The 22497-nt window shown below is 43.5% G+C and overlaps 2 protein-coding genes across 7 annotated transcripts; one reads left to right on the top strand and one right to left on the bottom strand.

The window, feature by feature from the left end:
* LOC115540648 (rho GTPase-activating protein 19) lies at nucleotides 1–10400 on the bottom strand. Its single transcript, XM_030352120.1, has 12 exons — nucleotides 10296–10400; nucleotides 8781–9064; nucleotides 7996–8076; nucleotides 7346–7555; nucleotides 6836–7062; nucleotides 5698–5784; nucleotides 4735–4800; nucleotides 3721–3915; nucleotides 3276–3386; nucleotides 2748–2855; nucleotides 2368–2472; nucleotides 1–1906 (listed from the first exon to the last, which is right to left on the bottom strand). Exons 1-12 carry the CDS (start codon nucleotides 10337–10339, stop codon nucleotides 1847–1849), a joined length of 1578 nt encoding a protein of 525 aa, XP_030207980.1. The 5' UTR covers nucleotides 10340–10400; the 3' UTR covers nucleotides 1–1846.
* Nucleotides 10401–10693: 293 nt separating this feature from the next.
* LOC115540395 (B-cell receptor CD22) lies at nucleotides 10694–14950 on the top strand. Of its 6 annotated transcripts, none has more exons than XM_030351628.1 (9): nucleotides 10694–10795; nucleotides 10994–11073; nucleotides 11879–12253; nucleotides 12408–12620; nucleotides 12743–13000; nucleotides 13260–13353; nucleotides 13444–13498; nucleotides 13999–14225; nucleotides 14337–14950. In XM_030351628.1, the coding sequence occupies exons 2-9, from the start codon at nucleotides 11019–11021 to the stop codon at nucleotides 14347–14349; spliced, it is 1290 nt and encodes a 429-aa protein (XP_030207488.1). In that variant the 5' UTR covers nucleotides 10694–10795; nucleotides 10994–11018; the 3' UTR covers nucleotides 14350–14950. The 6 variants fall into 6 exon arrangements, with proteins under 6 accessions (XP_030207488.1, XP_030207490.1, XP_030207489.1 ...); XM_030351630.1 differs by having other exon boundaries at nucleotides 14126–14225; XM_030351629.1 differs by having other exon boundaries at nucleotides 13447–13498.
* The last annotated feature ends 7547 nt before the right edge of the window (nucleotides 14951–22497 follow it).

The raw sequence follows: 22497 nt of genomic DNA on the forward strand, positions 1-22497 counted from the left end.
TTGTAGGAAAAATATGTTTTAATCCAAATAAAACATACCTTTGAAGACTCTATACAGGTCACATTTATTTTACATGTATATAAAAAAATGGAAAATTACCACAGTCGGACCATTAATAGAATCACAGTAAAAGAGGAGTAGGTTAATTGGCCCAGACGTTGCTCATGCTGATTAGACAGATGCGTTATATTGAGGATAATCTTCCAAAAACGAAGAAAACACTACAAATAAAATGATATTTGGTTGAAATTGTTTTTGAACCAAAATCGCTAGATAGAAATCACTAGGCAAAGGATTGACAAAAAAATACATATATTGGACAAAAAATGAAATTTCCCCTGCTTTCTCAAAGCAGTGGAAGCGGTTTCTCTGGTTCCTCTGTCCAAACAGAATCTAGACAGATCTCTTAGAGGTCTGAGTAACTCTGCATAATGGAAGATCCATCGATCAGCAACTAAAGAATGTTAACCAAAGTCAAGCATTTGGATGCAAAGGCTTTACAACGGGAACAAAAAAAAGTATTATTAGTATTATTACAAAATTTAACACACTTTAAAATAAGTCACCATTAAAAAACACACCAAACATAGGGTGGGCATAAATACAAATGGATCAACACAGAAATCACAAACTATGTGGCTATGTTTGAACCGTAAGTATGTCAAGACTGTCACAACAATATCAATAAATATCAATAAAAAAAAAGATTTCGAGTGTACTAGGAATCCCAGTGCAGTACAAATAAGCACTACCATTTACTGCCACGAACAGGTCATCATTTCACCATCATAACCATCCTCATCATCACCTTAACCAGTCACCTTCCTGACCATGAACCATCCCGCCCCAACATACCATAAGCCCTCTGAAACCATCACCAAAACAATCCTTCAACGTACAATAAGCACCCTGAAACCATGAACCCTCCCTCCAACGTACAATAAGCCCTCTGAGACCACGACCCAAACCATCCTCCAACATACGATAAGCCCTCTGAAACCATGATCAAAACCCTCCTCCAACATACCATAAGCCCTCTGAAACCATGACACAAACCCTCCCCTAATGTACGATAAACCCTCAACAACTCTGTTGAAAATGCACTAGTCCAGGATTCCTGCAACTGGCCCAAATGAAAGATAGAAAAACAAATTTTAAAAAACATTGAGAACTTGACTATCAAAACAGTGCAGCCCTCTCTGCATTTCCTTTGAGAGTCATATCCGATAGTATCAGTAACTGGACGTCAAATCCCAATCTCTCTCATGGTATCCATTTAACCAACAACCATAGTCACATTATAGTTACTTGTAAACTCTGCAGATCTGGCCATTTACTCCCCAACGGCACTTCCAGCCGCTCTGTAACCCAGTGTCTTGCCCCGTAGACAGCGCATGTTGCATCATAGGGCAGGAGTTTAAAAACGGTGGTATAACCCATTAAAAAAATATATTTTAGAAAAACGGCAGGTGAATTCTGACCAGATGCTACGCAATAACATATAAGAGGAAGCTGGTGGAAATCTTTCAAGGAGCACCAGAGGCCATTTTGTACCACAAAAAAGGATTCAGTCATAGAAATTTGCTTATAAACACAAGCAGACACACATGTACACAAATATATACACACTCACACAATCATACAGCATGTCAGGCTCAGCTATATAGTAGTCATGCATTCAGAAACAGTTGTTCAGAAAGAATAAAATATAACCGATTTTTAAAAAGGCTGTTTTTTAAAAGGAACTGGTTCTGTTATTGGTCACAGTTCTGTCGTTCACAGTTCTATGCAGTCATGAGATTGAAGAGGAGAAATAGCCATGGATCATGCGGTCTGGATCAACCACTCACAAAGAAGAAATCTCCTGAGGTGGCGAGAAACACATCATGGAGGTCGATGGAGAGCCCTGGAAAAAGAGACAGATTTAATGGATTTTTGAACAAAAATGTCTGGAAGTTCCAATTACGTAATTTATACATAGATAACAACGGTAATCTAGTAGCATTTTAGTCTGTTATGCTATCAATATGTCTGTCCCCTGCGTACCTTCCGAAGGTTTCTCCCTTGATATTTAAGGAAGCTTTTCCTTGTCTTTCAGAGGGCTTAGTCTGGGAGGTTGATTTAATGTAGGCCTGTGAAGCCTCTTCAGAATGGTACTGTTATTCAGGGCTATACAAATGAAACTGACTTGACAATTGACTTGTCCTCACTTCAGACATTTAGACCTTTTTTCTATTTGCAGCACTATACAGCACCTTTTCTTCACATGTAATGTTAAGTATGTCTCTGTTAGTGGAGGCAGTGGCTGCTATGTGATAACTTGTAATGGTATGTAAAGTAGGTCTCTGTGAGTGAGGGGGGACTTACCTTGGAGTCCTGGTGTAGCCTCTCCTTAGAGAGAGCAGAGCCTCTTGAACTCTTCGGCGCACCGCACGCCTTCCCCGACTCCACGGACATCAGGGGACTGTTCACCTGGACACACACACACACACACACACACACACACACACACACACACACACACACACACACACACACACACACACACACACACACACACACACACACACACACACACACACACACACACACACCTTATTGTGGCCAACAGTGTGCACATGGGAACACCATCAATTCACGAGTTACATAATGTAAGTCTACTAAGAAACTAATGGAACAATTTATAAAGTTTAAATTAAGTAAACATGTCCATTCAACAAAGAGGAGAATGAGAAGAGTGGCCTCACCGCCTGCAGGACGACATTCTCCTTCCCGGGTTTCCCCGTCGACATGGTTACCGGGGAGATGTGCCTGAGCTTCCTCTCGGTGGTCAGCTGATCTCCACGAGCTTTACGCTGACATCACAGACACACCTCGTTAGAGTCACACACACACCTCGTTAAGAGTCACACACACACCTCGTTAGAGTCACACACACACCTCGTTAGTCCCAGACACAACTCGCTACGAGTCACACACCTCGTTAGAGTCCCAGACACAACTCGTTAAAGGCCGACACCTCGTTAGAGTCCCAGACTCACCTCCTTAAGAGTCACACAATCCTCGTAAGAGCAACAGACAAACTTTGTTAAAAGCCCCTGACCCATATCCTTAAGAGTCCCAGACACTCCTTCAGAGTCCAAGCCACACCTTGTTAAAGACACATAAAGGACATCTCCGAGACATGCGCACACTGTTGAAATCCTCACAATCCCAAACGTTTGATATAAACTGTGCTTTGAGAATGAATGAACGTCATGCGTGTGCGCGCTCACCTTCATCAGCGCCCCGAAGGAGCGTGAGCGCGGGTGTTTCTTGGTGCGTCCGGGGGGGGTCTGCTGGCACTCGCTGGGTGGGGGGGTCCCGAATTCTGTTTGCCTGGCAATCTGGAGGCCATGAGCACATGGATGATGCTAATTTGTTAGCGGCTAGGTTTCTCCTTTTTATGTTCCCAGATACATACTCGCATAAAGACGAGGATGGCAATGTGGCAAATACATATTCAGTGGAGCCCTGGTGTTACACATTAACAATCTGAGTTTAATTTGAAATCAAACTGATCTACTTAAAAACCTGTTGCCAATTATTATTTCAATTAGGTAATTATTATAATAATTATCATTATTATTATTATTATTATTATTATTATAGCAAAGCATTCTATAATGCAGTCTACCTTTCAACCCCGGTTCCCATGACCACCCAGTCCAAAGAGTTCACCTGCTGAATGAGCTTCTTCTTCTTGGCCGAGTCGGGCATGTTGTGGTGGACGTGTCTGAACAGCTCCTTCAGGGCCTCCTCCGTGTGGTGCTGGGGCCCCCCGGCGATGGGCTCCAGGGGCCCGCCGGGCCTCTTGGACCCCGTCGGTGAGCGCAGCACCGGGCTACCGTTGGCAGGCAGCAGCTCCAAATCATCCTGATGGAAAACACCAACCATCCAAGTCCAAATGCAATACTGTTAAAAATCACGTTCATCAAGTCACAATAAATACATAAACAGTTAGGGATAACGTTCCATCAAGACCAATAAATACAAAACAGTTAGGAATCACGTTCCATCAAGACACAATAAATACATAAACAGTTAGGAATCACGCTCCATCTGAACACAATAAATATAACCGATGACGATATAAACGAGCCAAGACTTGACAGAGACACTAAGGTGAGAGGATAAGTCCTCTAGGTAGTAGGGACTCGATCAACCCACGCATTTTTGGCAGATCGGGGGCAGTTGCTTTGTTATCAATGGGATCATTTGGGAACCTTTCTGGGAAGTTAAGAAAAGGGAAAAGCAGCGTGCTGCGCCTTTTAACTGTTGCAAAGCAACCATAGAATCTCCACACCTAAATCTACAACGGCGCTGGACCTTTTTTTCCTTGAATCAACATTTTCTTTAACTCAGGGTGTCCAGAAATGCATGGGAACCAAGCAAAACTTTTGGTTCCCATGGATAGCAATTACCAAATAGCTTCTCCCAGCTGTTTAAAGTGTTTTGTGTGATCAGGGCCTAAGAATACATTCTCTTCACTTTTTTAACTTTGACTCTAGAGCCCTCTGGTGGTAGAAATCACCACTGCACTGTACAATCACTGATAGGTAAACTACAATACGACCAGGCTTTGGTTCTTCTTACTTCTTCTTCTTACTTACTAATTCTCCCCCACACTAAGTATGCGGGCCGCTTAAATAGGACCAATTGGACAGCAATGTGTGCTGTGATGTCACCACTGACCTTGGTCTGGATAACTCTGGAGCTGGCACAGTGCACTCTGGCGTGCTCCCTCATGTAGGCAGGGGCCTGGACAACAAACAACAACACATGCGGCAATTACTATAATACTGACTTTAGAGCATTTGACAATATATGTGGAGGACTGCACTGACAGTAAGGCATGTGGGTTCATACTGTATATATTATAACAACCAACATAATAATGGTATTCAGAGATAGAGAGGTAGCACTACATTGAGGTATGCAGGGATGCACATAACTTCTTTATAGAGTTCAGTTGAGTACCAGGAGATGGTGTTTGGTACGCACCCCAGACATAGCTCCTCACGTAACATCGGATCTTATGAAACGTACCCAGTTTCACAGAGGTTTTTTGCGTCACCTTTTTTATTCAATCAAACTGCAGCAGCTCGACCACGGAGCGTTTGATTATATGACAAAAGGAACGTTGCGATCAGCTGATTTTGCGCAGTTCTCCAGTGTGTGCGCAGTGCACAGTGCACATGAGCGCACATTTCATTGCGCTTATCATTCGTTACGAGCCACGGCACATCTTGGTGCCACTTTTTGGAAAAAAAATCATTTTCTTCTGCTCCGGCTCCATTTCCCTTTTCTTCTGGTGGCGAACGCACAAGTAGCTGCTCAATGTATTTTGTTGTTTCGTTTTTTTTTCGATCTCCCGTAAGTTACGCAAAAGCGCTGTACTAGTGACACAAGTGACGTTACGCATCCCCGGTTATGGCCGCGCAGGCGTACTTGCGTATCAGTTATGTGCACCCCTGTGAGTAAAAATATTGCCAAGCTGGAAAAGTGTACATCTAGCATAAAACAGTCTGATTTGAAGATGTTATTAGAAAAGAGACTAAACTAATCAATTAAAAATATTGTGATCATAACGAACCAATGCGACAACAGTTGGCTTTACCCCTTATGGGAGTGTTTGTGTGCGTGTGCATGCGTTACCCTGAACAGCTTCTGTGAGTGTCTGATGAGGAAGGCCATGCTGTTGTTGAGCTTCTTCAGGTTGTCCTTCAGGTCCACTGCAGTCATCTACACGCACACACACACACACACACAAACATAAGACTGTGGTTGGGAAACACGGTGCCAAATTACTAAATGTCCCCGAAGTATGATTTCTGTCAAAGTGCCGGCAGCCGAGCAATGAAGAACGATCCGGGCTGACATTTTTATTTTTCATAGGAGCACTGTGCTCTACGCCGAAGACTAAAAAGCTAGGGGGAACAGCTATGTTGCACCAAAACAAATGACTAGCCCCCATCTGCCTAGGCTGTATCAGTTTTCTGCTTCTGAGGAATGACGTTCAGGGGGGCCTGGGGGGGAGGGACCAGATGGATCAGGGGGAGGAGCCATGGGTGAGTAGGGAGGAAGAGCTAGGGTTGAGTTAAGGGGGGAAATGTAGAAAATGCCCAAAGGGCCCTTAATGCTAGTTAAAGGGCAATTGAAAATTTAGCCCCCTTTCTGGTTGTCAAGGATGAATTAGAGTGATTGACACCGAAATTTTGACGATTGGTTCTGGAAACGGAAAGGTTGCGGTCGCAACAGTCTTTTCGCTCAGTTCTCTGTCTCAACAGTAGGGCTAGAACAGAGCGAAAAGACTAGAACCAGCCGGCCTTCCCGTTTCCGGTCAACAAACACTTTATTTCGCTACGGTACTTGATTTGGGACATCCACAACACCACTAACCACTCGGTGAGTTGCGCGTTTCTGAAAACAAACGTTTAGGGTTGTTTTAAGGACAGGTTTGTGAATGCTCGTAGCCAGCCATTGTGAAGCAGGCAGGGGCGATTCGAAATGAGGCAATAACCAAAGACAGGACCCATGGTCAAAATTTCGGTGTCAACCTATTTCATCCTAGACAAACCAGAAAAGGGGGTAAACGTTCAAAGTACCGGAATTGTCCTTTATTAACAATGAATCCCCTTCTACAAAATCTACTCAAATTGTATTTAGTATGTAGGGTTAAGGTTAGGGTTAGAGTTAACTAACCCTAACCCTTAGCAGTACAGCCCCACATTGAGCTGCATATGCCCGCCAAAACAGGGCCGAGTGTGGAGGCCCAAGCGCCACTGGTACTCACGTATCGCGGCCAGAGGACGTGCGGGGCGAACATGAGGGCCAGGTTGTAGGCGGACATCTTGTTGGTGTCCTGCCGCTTGGCGGTGTGGTAGAGCAGCTCCAGGAGCAGCTTGAGCAGCGAGCGGTTGGCGGCAGGGAGCAACATGAGGAGCAGCTGCAGCGCCTCGATCTGCCGCTCTTTGTCCGGCACCGACGTCTTGTTGCCCCGCTCATCGAAGCGGGTCATATCTGCAGTGAGGGGGAGGGAGGAGGGGTGTTAGGAGGGTGGATTACCACAATACTGGGAACTAACTACATACTTAGTAGTACTTTGTTTATCCCTGAAGGTCAGCTTGGCAGCCAGGCGGTGGTTTTATATTTACAGGGCAATCTAAACAACACTTTAAGAGCAAGCCTCACAGCGTGAGTGAGTGAATGAGTGAGTGAGTGAGTGAGTGAGTGAGTGAGTGAGTGAGTGAGTGAGTGAGTGAGTGAGTGAGTGAGTCAGTGAGTGTGTGAGTGTGTGAGTCACCTGCTATCTTCAGGTGTGCGTGGAACTGCCGGTGTGTGAGGAGGGGTTCGGGGAGCTCCCCCAGGAAGGCCTTGAGCAGGGTGGCCACGTCGTTGGGGTGGAAGCCCCCGGAGCCCAGGTCCACATCCGTCCCGCTGTTCAGCAGGTCCCTCAGCGTCTGCTGCCGCACGCTGTTGCCCGGCACCCGGAACAGACCCTCCACCTGCAGATCTGATTGGACACAGGAGCAAGAAACCAATAGGATCGTTAGCCAAGGGAAAGCCTGGGATAGGATTACCTGGCAGGGCTGCAGTACGATGATTCATTCAAATATCTATTGTTCACACTTGATCTATCTATCATCTATTCCTGCACTATCTACGTTTCTCCATTAGCAGCCTCTAGTGGCTTCAGTTGTAGCCACAGTTAAAGCTCAGAAGTTCAGAGAGTTTTATTCTTGAGACACTTTCTCGTTCAGATATCTTTTAATGAAGTTAGTAGCCGATAGTTTCCAACAGAGCTGACAGAGTCTAACAGATAGTCAGACAGACAGATAAATATAGATGAGTCAAACATTCTAAACACTACTGTATACAATTCTGCGTTTCATGGTGAACACCACTTCCTGAGTGTAATAAGTGTGTGCTCAGTTCTATGAGGATTATACTCACTCTTGCTGAGGTACTCGATGAGCTGGTAGATTTGTGCGATGCTTCCTTCTGACAGAGGGGTCCCAAACACAACATCCTTATCTGTGAACGGGGGATAAACATGTTTTATGGTAGACAGTGAACAGTCTTTCTATCCTACATGCAAGCAAACTCAAGCACTTAAGGTCTGTCACAACATGCTTACACTCTACTACTTACAAGCCGGCTAATAGGCTAACACACAGCTGGCTTGTGAATCAGCCCATCACATCATAGTGAAGACATGATTTGTACGGCAGTCTTCTTTTTTCACTATTGAATTTTGGAAGACGGAAGACAACTTTACTAGAATAAGTGCAAATAATACAAATATCCACCAGGAACTCCACAAATCGATCATTTTAGGTAAGTTAATACCACATAGGAGAATTATTGCAATCATTGGGTTTGTCTAATAAGAGCATCTGACCTTCACGCTGCTATAGAAACACACCTTATTTTACAACGGACATCATTTGTCTTCAAGGTTGACTGTTGTAACAAAGATGTAAAAACTAAATTGTACAACAACTTGGCTCCATTTTTCTCAGAATGTGAATCAGAAAGAGTTAGTTTTCACATATTAGGATTCACATACATTGAATCGAAGAGACTTTAAAAACATATAATCCAAACTTCACTCTGCTGGAGTCGTGTGTTGTTTTCTGTTGCTTTGGACCAAAGGCTTCCATCACTGTAACAATATTTTTCAGCAGAACTTGTTTTTTGGGCGGGGACTAGGGGGCAGGAACCAGGCAGAGTCTGACCTTTGCGCTTCAGGAAGTTGAAGGAGCGGAAGAAGCCCCCTCCGCTGCTGCCCGTGGGGGTCTTGGGGGGCGCCTCCTCTCCCAGCAGCTCGGAGAACTCGCTCCCCGGCAGGTCGATGAGTCGCGTCAGGTTGCTCAGCACCAGCTCTGTGAACACCTCTGGCTGCTCGTGACGGAGCTTCTCCACAAAGAAGTCGGGGTTGAAGATGATGGTGGTGGCACGGCCGGCACGGGTGCTGCTCGAATTCTCCTCTGGCTGGATCCCCATGGTGCACGGTGTACCTCTGAAAGGGACAAAATGTCAGAATGGTCTAGACTAGTCCAAGTCAAGACGCATTCACAGGCGGCTCAATGTAGCCTTAAATCACCAGACCAATTCACAAATGCGTGTCATTCTGGAACCTCTGAGTCGATTTTCCAATTTCCATTGGGCTTAATCAAAGAGCCTAGACAAATATGCATCTTAAGGCAATTGGATAGAGCTACAACCAATCAGAACAACGAAACATGTGACACATCAGTTGCAGCCATCTTGGTTGTTTATATATTAGATAAATGGTTGTGATTGGTCCGACCCAGGTCTGCTGGAAATCTATCTGAACTGAAGAGCCCTATATGCCAGAGCAAATATAAATTGACAGCGTTAGCCCTAACAACCAACATAGTTGGTGTCCAAACCTAATTTACAATATAAATGGCAAGAGTAACAGAGTATAACATTGAGTCAAAAGCATCAGCAAAATAATTGCAAAAAATTCAATTAGAATCGCAAAAGGTCTAGGTTTGGGTGTTCGACTCCCTGTCCAAAAGGTTCAGAGTTGGACCCATTGTCCTCATCCTACTTTGTAAATATGTCCATGATGATATGCGAGCTACCGACTCCTTCATTACGCACGTCGCTTTAAAAGCGTCTGCTTAACGGAGGTTTATGATTGGTCGGTTTTATATGATTAGATATTGTTGCGCTGAATGCCATAAATATAGCTCTTTATATACGAAACAAAAATCCGCCTTAAAAGCATTTTGATGTCAGTAGATCAATTATTAAACCAATGCAGTTTGGATATGGGTAGGGAGCATTTACAATGACAAAAGAATGCATTCAACAAATACAGAGTTAAACGGCAAACTCTTAACCTCTCTTCATAAGTATAAGGATTTGCGGAACTTACAGTTCAAGCCATGACACTAGAAGAAAGAAAAATGTGTCTGACATCTTTAGTTTGTATCAAACTTAAACTGATCTTTAATCCTTATGAGTTGTCAACAGCGATCCAGAAACAGATTAACCAATTTAAAATTATGCAAGTAAAATTGAAACATTTGAACCAGTTATAAAGGTAAAATGTAAATCAGCTCTCATAAATAACGCTACCCGACCCAACTTAATCTACTCTGACTAATAGATGCAACAGTTTGGGCATATTTGAATACCAAGTTTCCCACCCACTAGAGTTTAACAAAGGAATACACATGTCAATAAGAGCGTATGTTGTCCATAATGAGTAATTTTACCTGCAAATTTTTGTATTATTCCCTTTCTCTTTATCCGCAGCCATGCTTGGTTTGAATCCTCCGCTGTTGTCTTTTTAGGTCCCGCCTACTTTGGGATCAGTGATTCGTGGGTTGTGAAATATGGGCGGTGTCCAGCGATATTATTTGCCTGTCGAGCAATCTGATTGGGTTGTTTAAATTTCTTCAACTTGTCAAGGGAAACGGTAGAGACGGACAACTACAAAACAATACAAAAATATATTCCATATTTAAATATTATATTATTAAAGACATTTTTTTTCAATGATTCCTAACGTTTACTAATTGATCTTTGTAAAATGTTTTCTTGAATCATATTTGTATAATTCATAGTGTTTGTGCGTGTGCGTGTGCGTGTGCGTGTGTTTGTTTGTGAGCTGCCTGTTACGCCCTTTGACTCGTGTCAAGACCAATCCGCCCAACGTATGTCTAAGAGGACAAACCATAGGCTAATTCCACACACAGAAAACTTCCAGTACACAGTAAGATGTTACATTTTCTGAACTTGTATTGAATTGCTTAACAAACCTAACAGCCTTATCAAGAATAAGAAAAATCGAAATATGTGTATTGAGTTTTTCTCATAAAAGATATTTGTAACCCAATTTTACAAATTTATGTATTTCTTCATGAGGGCCTATGTACAACATAAAAAAAATATTGTGTTTAAATATCTCCAGAAAACAACAGATTATACGATAAACTATGAATTTAAGATCATCAGCAAGAGGATTTCTAGCTTTCCTTCTTTCACTCCCAGGTTGGTACATTTATGTTATAAACATTTACTTGAACTGATACAATGAGTAACATGACAACAATCAACTGGAATGGAGAGAGTGAAACCACAGTACAAATGTATCTTCAACCTAAACGCCAGAATAGGTCATCCAAAACGACCCGTAACATTTTAGCCCATTATCGACTTTGAAGAAACAGCAATATGTCTTGATGTCAAGGTTCTGTCTACCAAAACAAAATGACAATGAAAATTGTTAAATGATCAGTGTAAAAAGCAACATTGTAGATAGATTTTGCCATAAAATACACTTTTTGCTCTTCTAGCAATAAATGGGTATTTTCTAATGTTACATTGTCTTAGATTCTACTCTGGGTATCATATTTGACTGTTATATATAGGCTCACTTGCTATCAATTTCCTGTCGGAATGTGTAATCTTTACCGGTAATGCTCCCTTACTTCTGTTTTCAACCAAATTTCTGGTTGTAGCCAGCCATTGGTCCATCGAGCTTCCTGTTACACCCTTCGACTAGTGTCAAGACCAATCCGCCCAATCACAGCTCAGGCACCAATCGCATTGCTTGCCCAAAATGTTAGGGCCATCCTCCAGGCTCTCTTGTGCAAGTAAATTGTAACAAGGGAGACTGGAAATCGAGGCTAATCATTTACTGATTGCTCTCTATTTAATTTGAACTTCACAAGGCAAAGTTGCCGTAGAAATATGTCAACTTTTACTGTATTTGCACAAGCAACTGATCATGCATTTCATCAGCTGAACCTCTTTGTCTTGTTCATTCTCAATGGGATGTTGGTTTTTTTAACAGTGCTGAAGGCTGGTTACTGGATTACTTACCCATCTAGTAATGTCTGCGCTCCAAGAGGATCGACGGTTGACATCACCTGCCAATTTGAATACCCTAAAGCACAGCACGTCGATACCACAGTCCTGGAGCCACAGTGGTTTCATAAAAGAGATGTTGATGTGCAAAAAGATACAGACTATGCTGGTCGTGTTAAAAACAATTGCTGCAAGCCCAAATGTAACACGGTCATTTGTACTGTAGAGTGCACCCTGAGCATCATTGACCTGAGACAGAGTGACTCAAGTGATTACAAGATCAGGTTAAGAACATACAATACAGTAACCGCCGATATACTGGAATATTTCAGTGACCTTAGAGTGACGCTATCTGTGACAGGTAAACTTTAATTACCAATGAGTCTACTGAGCATCTTGTTAATGTGTGTGTGCGTGTGTGTATGTGTTTGTGTGTGTGTCTAATCTGGTTTATCAATTGTGATTTACACAAGTGATTTACACAACTCATTTGTGTAATTTGTTCTCCCAACCAGGTCTCCAGGTGAAAGTGTCCTTTCCTATCCGTCCTAACTGGGCATCCTTGGAATGTAGCAGTATGTGTGGTCTAGCTGCAAACCCTAGCTACATCTGGATCAGGAATGGTCAGTCAGCAGGAGAAGGAATGAAGTACCCTGGCATTGTTTGGTCTCATTATAGCTATTCATGTGCTGTTAAAGGATACGAACATTTCCCCTCTCCTTCAGTGTGTAAGTCAACTCCACAATTCACTGACATCACGCCTGGGTAAAGAAATACATTTTAGATTTAGTATGAATGGATTGAAGCAGACAGTAATTTATGTAATGAATGAAATATGTTATTTTATAAGATGCTCCAAAGACCCCCGCAGTGACCGTGAGTCCCTCTGGGGGAATAGAGGAGGGCAGCTCAGTGACTCTGAGCTGCAGCAGTGATGCCAACCCAGCAGCTGACTACACCTGGTTCAAACATGGAGACTCAGTGGGACAATCAGGACAGAACTACACAATCACTGATATCACATCTGAGCTTGGAGGAAGCTATTACTGTCAAGCACATAATGCAATCGGACGTCGTAATTCCACCCTTTTGTTTATTAATGTTACAGGTAATTGTTGTTTTAAAACAACACACACAAACAAACACGAACACACACACACACACACACACACACACACACACACACACATACATACACACACACACACACACACACACACACACACACACACACACACACACACACACACACACACACACACACACACACACACACACACACATACAAAGACACACACCTTTGCTGTTTGTGTGTTTGCCAACATTGGGCCTATAAGCATGTTTGAAATCTGTTCTCTGTTTTCTAGAGACATCCTCATCACAGATAACAGCAATAGCTGGAGGGGCAGTTGCTGTCTTACTGGCCTCCATACTCCTTCTTGTTACATTCCTCTGGATGAGGTGAGATAATCTCTCTCTCCCTCCGTCCCATTTATTTAATATTCTTTCACTTCTCCTGTTGCTTCTAAGTATCTCTGTTCTCTGAACTAGAAGAAAGAAGGCCTCCAGAAAAGCATCTGGAATGGGAACAGATACCGTAGATGAGGTGAGAGGCAGGAAGCCATTTTACTAACCCATGATTGAAAAAGGCCATCCTGATGCCACGATACAAGACCACTTGCGGAACTTTTACCTGTGTCTTTAAGAGAGTCCACTCTCTACATCTCAGTGGTCCAGGATCACCAGCATTATCAGGGTCTTGCTTGTATACTTTCATTGGACACCTGTCCACTGTGTTATGATCTGGTAATCTGGGAACATAAAGTGATTTTTGAGAATAGGGTAAGGGTGAGATCAATGTGGGATCTGGAGAGACTTTTGCAAATGAGCAGAATTCAAAAGATGGGTCTAATGATTTATATTCTTGTTTTAAAGAAGTAAATTAATACTTTGTTGAATTGTCAAAGAAGTAGTCTTGAAGTGAAGCCTACTTAATGGCATTACCAATATTCACCACCGGGGGCCTCTAAATTGAATTAAAAACACATGCCTTTAAACAGATTAAAGTGTTGCAAAATGTATTTTTCTGTCCTCTCTCCCCGTCAGCCAATTCCTTTTCCTGTGTATGACAACGTCTTAGCTCTGACCAATCGCTCAGCTCCTGCAGCACAGATAGAACCAATAGAACAGCAGGATGACCTTCACTATGCCAGCATCAACATCTCTCACCCAGAGAATCAGGAAGGGCCTCGCTGTGTGGCTGGCTCCCGTGTCCAATCAGATAAGATCGAGGAGGTCCTTTACTCTGTGGTCAAGGCCAATGCTGTCCCTGAGTAAGTTTCTCTTGGTATTTGTAAGGTCTAAGTTTTCGGATTTTGAGATCAACAAAATGGATCTGTTTTACAGGGTGACTGAACTGTCCATCTCCTCTGTCTTCTTTTCAGGTATGTGATCTGACAGAGACAGAAGGAACCTCAGAGTTGTACAGAACCGTCAAATAACACCCTAGACTTTGATCCACTGAGCAGCAGGATTTATAAGGATAAAGAATAACTTATTCTGTTTAAACAGGACACTACGCTGGCTGAGGGTTTGCTGGATATACCTAAAAGTGCATGCAAATGCAAATGAAAATACATTTGATTAAGTGCATTACACACAAATACAGATTGTATGCAACGGTGAAACCGGATTGAATCAAATGTAGTTTAGTCTGAACTGGGTTCGAAAAACCATCAAATCCACAGGTATACCACCAATGTGGCTCATAGCGTCGGAATATCATTCACCATCTAGGCTCCGTCCTTTGTAAAATGTGTTTGGCTGTATGAACCTAAACTAATCAGATGATAAGACACGTGACCTAGCTGCTGTAAATATTTTGTATACAGTGATCAGAAGCCATATTGGCATTGCAGCTAGCTAACTGCTTATGTGTAATATCATAAAACCGTATCTGAATGTTACCCGAGAATGTCTATTAGTAAGAGAATTGGCACTCTCTGGTAACTTCCGGTTTCTGAACTGGTTGCGGTAATAATAAAAATAATACATTTAATTTAGAGGCGTCCTTCAAGGCACCCAAGGTCACCTTACAGAGCATAAAATCATCATAAATTGTTAAAAACAAGACATTGGGGAAAAAACAACAAAAACAAAACAAACAAACAATCAAAACAGTGATCAGTTAGACGTTGTGTGTGAGTTTGAACAGGTGAGTTTTGAGTTGTGACTTGAAGGTTGTAATGGTGTCTGACTGTTTTATGTGTAAACCACAAGCGGTAAACCATCTCTGTCCATGCGAGGGCGCCCGCGGGCTAGTGCAGAATGAATGGGAGTCTATGGATTTCACCCTCAGAATCCAATTTTCTCAGGGGGCAATTTACTGTCAAGTAATTTAAAAGTTGCATTCAAAAGGGGGGGCTAAGATAATACACTCAGCTGAATATAGAATTTTTTAAGTACAGTAATCTGTTCAGAAAAAATCCTTAAAAAAATGTGATGCCGACATATATTTTAAGACTGCCAGTGGTCCTGCTTTACGACAAGTTCTAAGTCACTTTGGCACTTCCGCACACATAATATATTATATATATTTTATATATTATATATATATATAATATATATGTAATACACTCAATAATATATATATATTATATATTTATCGATATGTATAGAATATATACATATAATATATAACAATTAATTTAGACGGAACATCCTCGTTAAGATTTAAGCTTTACGCCTCGTTTCCACATACGTACATTCTCGTATGCGATCCAACCGTCTCCGACCGAAAGTCCATTCATTCCTATGTGATTCTCTGTAATGTCCGTTTTTCCTCCGAGACTCCTCCCCTCCGTAAAATTTCTGTCCGGTATGTCCGTAATATACGTTCAAAAAATTTAACTTTCGCCGTCGTTTTACAGAGATACCGTATGAAAGTTTTTATGTTTTTTCACAAAACATGTAAGTACCTGGCAGGCCAAACTCCTCGCCGATCTCTTTCCAAGCCTGGTTGGTTTTGTTTTTATCTCTGTATGTGTCGATCCTCATGTTCCAAAGTACCGGTCTCCTAAAAACTGCCATTATCATACGTTCCCCCATCTTTTTGGCTGTCCGTAAATAAATTCATGTCCGTACGTAAAACACTAGCGACCCCTTACGTACATTTACGGAAGCACGGATACGAAAAACATACGTATGTGGAAACGAGGCGTTAGCTTCAGATTCCATCAAGCAGGGTCTCTGTTCGTTATCAGTCGCAAGTCCGTCAATGACCAATCAGCATTCATAAGCAGAATGCTAGCGTTTTACGGCCAATAAAGTCCCAACCTGTAAGAAATCGAAAGGTCATTAGTACTCATCAGGGCTTGAAAACGAAATTATTTTTCAATCGTTCCGCTCCGAACGGAACCGGTATATTTAACGTTTTCGTTCTTGCGTTCCGCCAGCAACATATCGTTCCTGAACCGGTTCAGAACGTAAAATAACGTTCGTTCTTAACGTTCCGGCAGTGTTATTGGGCCTAGTCTATTTTTGTGGTCGAAAAAGGGTGACCAGATGTGTCGCTTTGTGCGGGACAGTCCCGCATTTCCATTTCTTTGTACACGTCCCGCAAATTGAGACGTTGTCCCGCATTGTTATTAGGGCTGGTCCGAATTATTCGAATATTCAAATATTCAAATACTCGAATATTCAAATTAGTATTCAAAGCTTAAATCAGTATTCAGAGCTTCGTTATTTCCTCCCAGCGAGAGAGGCAAACTAAAAGCGACACCAAGCAGAAAAGCGAGAGAGGTGGAGGAAGAATTTATATCTTGTTTCCCTTTACTATATAACAACATTAGCGGGATCTCGGGAGGAAAAGAAATGCTTAGTGAAATGCTAACCTTAGCTTAGTTGTTTGTTTATGTTCGCTGTACAGCGCCGCGCCAATCGACTGTGACTGGCTTGCTGCAGAGCGTGAGCGTCTTGCGAATACCCGGTCAATATAATGGTTATAATATGGACACATAAGACAATCAATATTTGGTATTTGTTATGGATTTATTGGACAAATTCCCTGAAAAGATGCACGTTCCAGAATGAATTGAAAAGCTCCCGCAAGGGCTGAGATGGCAGAGGACAGCTGATTTGGAACGGAACAACAACTGTTCGCTTCCACGGGGAAAAACAAAGAAAACAAAAAAAAAAGTAACTCCCAACTTACTTAAGCCTACTAATTAACGTTCAAAAGCTATTAAATCTTCAACAAAATAGGCAGATACTGTCAAAATCGGTATCAGTATATAGGGATTATTAATGTTGTTTTTGATGGTGTGTTTTTCTGAAATGAGTATTCGAATATTCGCTCGGAAAAACCAACAAGTCTGAAAAATGGCATTCGGGCCAGCCCTAATTGTTATTGAGAGTCAGACTCGATTTTTGAAATAAGTATTTTATAATCTGGCATTTATCAAATTGCTGTGTATAGACAGCAGTGAGGGCTATCATCAGGCAGCAGGCTGTTTAATCATGTCAATGAAACTTGGACGCGGACGCAGTTAAGGGCACGCCCACCAACAAGAAACAATGCAAAGGCGATATAGTGGACTCGGTTAGTTTAGCTCACGTTACCTTTGTCGAAGATAGAGCTCAGTGCAACTGTTGCTTCCAAATCGCCTCTCGCCAGGGTTGGTGGTGGGAATTTGTGACAACTGAGCTTAGAGGGCGGCGAAGTGAACGCGGCAACCGGAAATATTGTTATTTTTCCATGAAATAGGTTATGCTTTTGTGAAATTGTATAGGCTATATAGAGGACGAAAAAAAACGTTATTAACCGGTTTTGGGGATTTCAGAATAACGTTTCTGTTCCGGAACAGTTGAAGACCATTTGGTTTTCGTTTCCGTTTCCGTTCCTCGTAAAATTTCGTTCGTTTTCGGTTTTCGTTTTCGTTCCTTGAACCGTGTCGGAGCCCTGGTACTCATTCCTTCGACCTTTGTATTATAATCTATTTTGAAATTGAGGCATCTACAATGATATCTGCAATGTTTCCACGCAAGCAAGTGAAAGAGATCAATTTAGCCATCTAGCTCCATAGACCCCCATTCAATCTAAGCTCGCCCGCGATCAGTGGAATTCTTATGGAACTGCAATCACGCTCGATACAAGGGGGTTCTACAGAGGGTGCCAAGGCTCTCCGTAGACTCGCTCTGCTTTCACCTTGAATTACAATTTGAGTTTGCATGACTAAATAACTGAATAAAGTGTGGCTATTGCTCATTTGGATAACTTATTAGATGTGATCATTTGCAGTGACTTACAGTGACCCGCTGCCGGTGCCCTGCTGCCTGTGCCCCGCAGGGCCGCAGGTCACCACCGCCGCGGGGCCCCGGGTCACCACCGCCGCGGGGCCGCGGGTCACCACCGCCGCGGGGCCCCGGGTCACCACCGCCGCGGGGCCGCGGGTCACCACCGCCGCGGGGCCGCGGGGCACCACCGCCGCCGCCTGGCAGCGGGGCTCAGGCGGGAGACAATCCCAGGCAACAATCGCGGGAAACAATCCCTTTCTCCTCCATGTCGCGGTTCAATTTTGACTTCAGGGAGTCAAAGCCAAAGTCATTTTGCCCCCAATTCATTCTCAACCAAGGCCGAGATAACCCCCACTACGAGTCTCGTTGTGGAAGTACCAGAGACGCCAGAGAACCCGATGCAGTCTAGTCTTTTCACCAAATGGGAGCTTTAACTTATGTTGCATGTTATGCGCCATAACACTAACACAGCAGAACGGTTATCCAAATAACAAAGGATTGTACAACACTTGCGTTACAGTGTGTGTTTTTACACACACACACATGTGGCGCTCGCACGGTAGTATTTCATTGTCTCATTGGGGGGCCAAATTCTCTGGGCAGGCAAAGCAGAGAAAGGGGAGATAACATGCCCACGTATGACGACATACGGGGTAAATTCCAAATTGGCGCGTCTGAGCTTTGTTTTTTCAAAGGCAGAGCAGGATACCTAGTGCTCGTTTTACAACTTACGACATTTCTAGCTACTGGGGGACCATAGGCAGGCTAGGGGAACTCATATTAATGTTAGAAAACCTCATAAAGTGACATTTCCATGCCATGGGACCTATAAGTGTGTTCAGAAAGAAAGGAAATAGCTAGTCTTAAGTGAACAAACACTGGAAGCATTCAATATCTCATGTAAAACTACCTTGTTACAAAGCTCTGATACATAAGGTACATTTAAGATAGACAACACTGGTCAATAAGCAGCTTTACAGGTACCATAAATTACATCTGTTATAGTCTACCTTACACCTAGCATGTTTGTACTCTAACCATGCTTTGAATAATGGTTCCAGTGAGCGACTAGAAGAATAAAGGTCTGCATTATTCTCACAATTAACCAAAGCTTAACTGTGTGTTCACACCAAACGCGACGGGGCGACAGGATCCCATACAAAGTGAACGTATAGGCACATTTTTCGCGAGAGAAAACGGGCGACAAGTTTTGATTTGTCGCGCCACACTTTTGCCGTACACAGGCGAGCGCGCTCACGAGAATTTGTGGCGCAAAAAATTCGCTCAAGTTAAAATATTTTTTTACCGGCGTTGCTATGTTTCCGGTCTTGTGTGTTCCAACGGTTTATTAGGTAGGCCTATCTAATAAATCTCTGTCTATTCAATACTTCATTCTCTGCCTCTTCCGTGGTCATTACAATATTATGAATATACTGCGTCGGGTCCTCCGACGTCTCTCCCTCTTCCACAAAAGGTAAAGACATGCAATGGTGGTTATCTTGTTGCGGCGCGACAAATTCGACAAAACTTGCAACGTGACAGATTATGATGTGTGGCGCGACAAAACTTCGGCGACAACGCGAACAGGCGAAAAATGTTGCGTTTGGTGTGAACATACAGTAAGTACAAGACAATAGCATTGTCATGCCATGGAGTCAACGTTTGTTGTCATGTTATGTCTGAAACGGGCCAACGGCAAGTGTTAGACGTGCTTCGACATGCAATACAATGCTATGTGATGCTTTTATATCTTAAAATGTAAAGTCAAAGTCGAGAATGATGAGAAAACTTCATCACTACTCCTCATGATACGGCCAGATGTCTTCTGTTTAGCAAACAGCTGCATCGGGCCGGTGTGTCATAATGGCGGTTGTGGTTGGCTAGTTTTCGTTTTTTGAATCAGCATTGGCAAACTTCGGCCAGCATGCTATCGTTGGGTGATGATGTTAGTTGCACAGTCCCCAGGATCACTGTACAGCCTGGACCGGGCCGTCAGCTGTCAGCCCTGGACGGTGGGCAGGCTGCGGCCGTCGTGGTCGCAGCAGGACACCACGCTCTTCTGGGTGCTGCGGTGGCGGTGCAGGGTGCTGCGGAGGCTGGCGTCCGCCTGGGACAGGGTGCACATGCTGGCGGGGCATCCTGGGCAGAGGCGCGTGCTGCGCAGCTCCACCATAAGGGCGGATGAATATGTTCTAGCTCAAAAGGGTACAAGCTCTTATCCTGCTAAACCTCAATACTTTGCCTTTAAGCCTGCTAAAGAAACTTTAGCTGACAACATTCAAAAACATTTGATAAGAAATGAGACTCATTCTAGAGATCAGCCTTACTGTGGACATTGTAAAAACTTACTTGCAAATTTCTTGAAATTGAAGCTTAAGAATAGCTCTCAGTCCACTTCTTTCCGTTAGAATGCTGATTGTATTTCTTCGCTTCCCCCGACGACTCAGAAAGACGAGAACTTTTGTCCGGTTTGTTACGGATGCGTTTGTCACTTTACCGGGTGCGCATAATACACGTGTGCCAATAAAAATGCTTCATTGGTTTTGTTAATGTCCCTCTCCATGAGGTTTCACTCGTTTCTAATTTAATTAGAAACGAGTGAAAGAAAGCTCTCCCCCTACAAGCCATGCACATCAAAGGTGCTGTGGTGCAGCGTGTTGAGAGCCTGAAATTCCTGGGCCTCCACATCACCAACACCCTCAGCTGGTCCGAGAACACGGCCTCTGTGAGATAGGCTGAGCAGAGGCTGTACTTCATTAGGTCCCTGAAAAAAGCCGGCCTCAGCTGTCAACCGCTCACCCAGGCCTACAGATGTCGGGTGGAGAGCGTCCTCACAGGGGGCATTACTGTGTGGTATGGCAACCTAACAGTAAAGGAGAAGAAGGCCCTTCAGAGGGTCGTCAAAACTGCAAAGAGAAGCATAGGCGCAGAGCTCCCGTCTATGGACAACCTGTACACAGTTCGCTGTAGGAACAAAATAAAATCCATTCTCCAGGACCCACATCAGCCCAGTCACACCCTGTTCAGATGGAGAAGCTCCGGTCGGGTGCTGAGACACCATCGCCCAGAGAGTATCAGAGCAAAGAGGTAGTGGTTTCATAACAGTTTTTACCCAGCAACCATCAGACTACTGGCAGAGGACATTCAAGGTGGACTGACAAACTATACCCCTTATCAGACTCGTTAAACGTTAACGTTAAAATCAATGCTTCGCGCATTTTGCCTTGAGTTTAAGCGCGATTGGGACGAAGGCATACCTTTTACCTTGTTTGCTATGCATGAAGCGGTTCAGGAATCGCTGGGTTTTAGCCCATCTGAACTTGTTTTCGGGCCTACTGTCCGTGGCCCGTTGAAAGTGCTCAGAGAATCTATGCTGACCAAGAATACATCTCCTCACAGTGTGTCTGACTCTGTATCCAAAATTTGTGTAAGACTTCAACTACCAAAATGGCTTAGGAAAACCTTGGCAAGAGCCAGAAACGAATGAAACAGCTTTACGATCAAAAAGCTGTACTGCGTGAGTTTCATCCTGGTGATAAGGTGATTGTGTTTCTCCTCATTCTCGGCTCCGCTCTTCAACCGCGCTACACCGGTCCATATCTTGAATAAGACATGTGGGTGATGTTAATTATGTCATAGCCACACCAGGCAGGAGGAAAACATCTCGCTTGTGTCATATCAACATGCTTAAACACTATTGTGATCGAGATGACTCTCAATCAAAGGCGGGTTAGTCTCTGTTAATGCGATAAATTCAGCAGTGCCGCTTTCCAGGAGACCTCGTGCTGAAACTGCTACCTCTCTGCCTGTGACCTTTCAATCTGCGGCCTACACCTCAGCATCAACGCAGCGTGGACCTGCTACGTTGCTGCTTGGTGAGGAGGGTGTTCGTTGCACTGACCGAACGTGCTAAAGAGATGTCCGCCTTTTTACACCTGATGGCCTTCTACAATACACGCCACGGTCATGCCATTTGGCCTGCGGAATGCTCCAGATACTTTCCAACGTTTCGCCAATCAGGTTCTTGTTGGCATTTCTAATTGTGAGGGGTACCTCGATGAATTGGTTGTGTATAGTACCACCTGGTGTTTGCACATAAAACATCTCAAAACGGTGTTCGAGAGATTGTCTGCGGCAAATCTGACCATAAATTTGTGAATTCAAACAAATCCAGTTTCTGTAAGACTGGGTTGCCGTAACGGTGTGCTTGTGTGTGCATACAAGGATCTGCCTGAGAGAGAGAGAGAGAGAGAGAGAGAGAGAGAGAGAGAGAGAGAGAGAGAGAGAGAGAGAGAGAGAGAGAGAGAGAGA

The sequence above is a fragment of the Gadus morhua genome, chromosome 3 (assembly GCF_902167405.1).
Source record: "Gadus morhua chromosome 3, gadMor3.0, whole genome shotgun sequence".
NCBI lineage: Eukaryota > Metazoa > Chordata > Actinopteri > Gadiformes > Gadidae > Gadus > Gadus morhua.

Excerpts from the sequence above, each read along its gene's own strand:
- LOC115540648 (XM_030352120.1), bottom strand. The coding sequence starts at position 10,339 with ATGGCTGCGGATAAAGAGAAAGGGAATAATACAAAAATTTGCAG. Across the intron at positions 7,063-7,345 it reads CGCACACCTGAAGATAGCAG|ATATGACCCGCTTCGATGAG; the intron begins GTGACTCACACA and ends CCCTCACTGCAG. Across the intron at positions 2,473-2,747 it reads AGAATGTCGTCCTGCAGGCG|GTGAACAGTCCCCTGATGTC; the intron begins GTGAGGCCACTC and ends GTGTGTGTCCAG.
- LOC115540395 (XM_030351628.1), top strand. The coding sequence starts at position 11,019 with ATGAATTTAAGATCATCAGCAAGAGGATTTCTAGCTTTCCTTCTTTCA. Across the intron at positions 12,254-12,407 it reads AGTGACGCTATCTGTGACAG|GTCTCCAGGTGAAAGTGTCC; the intron begins GTAAACTTTAAT and ends TCTCCCAACCAG. Across the intron at positions 13,499-13,998 it reads GAACAGATACCGTAGATGAG|CCAATTCCTTTTCCTGTGTA; the intron begins GTGAGAGGCAGG and ends TCTCCCCGTCAG.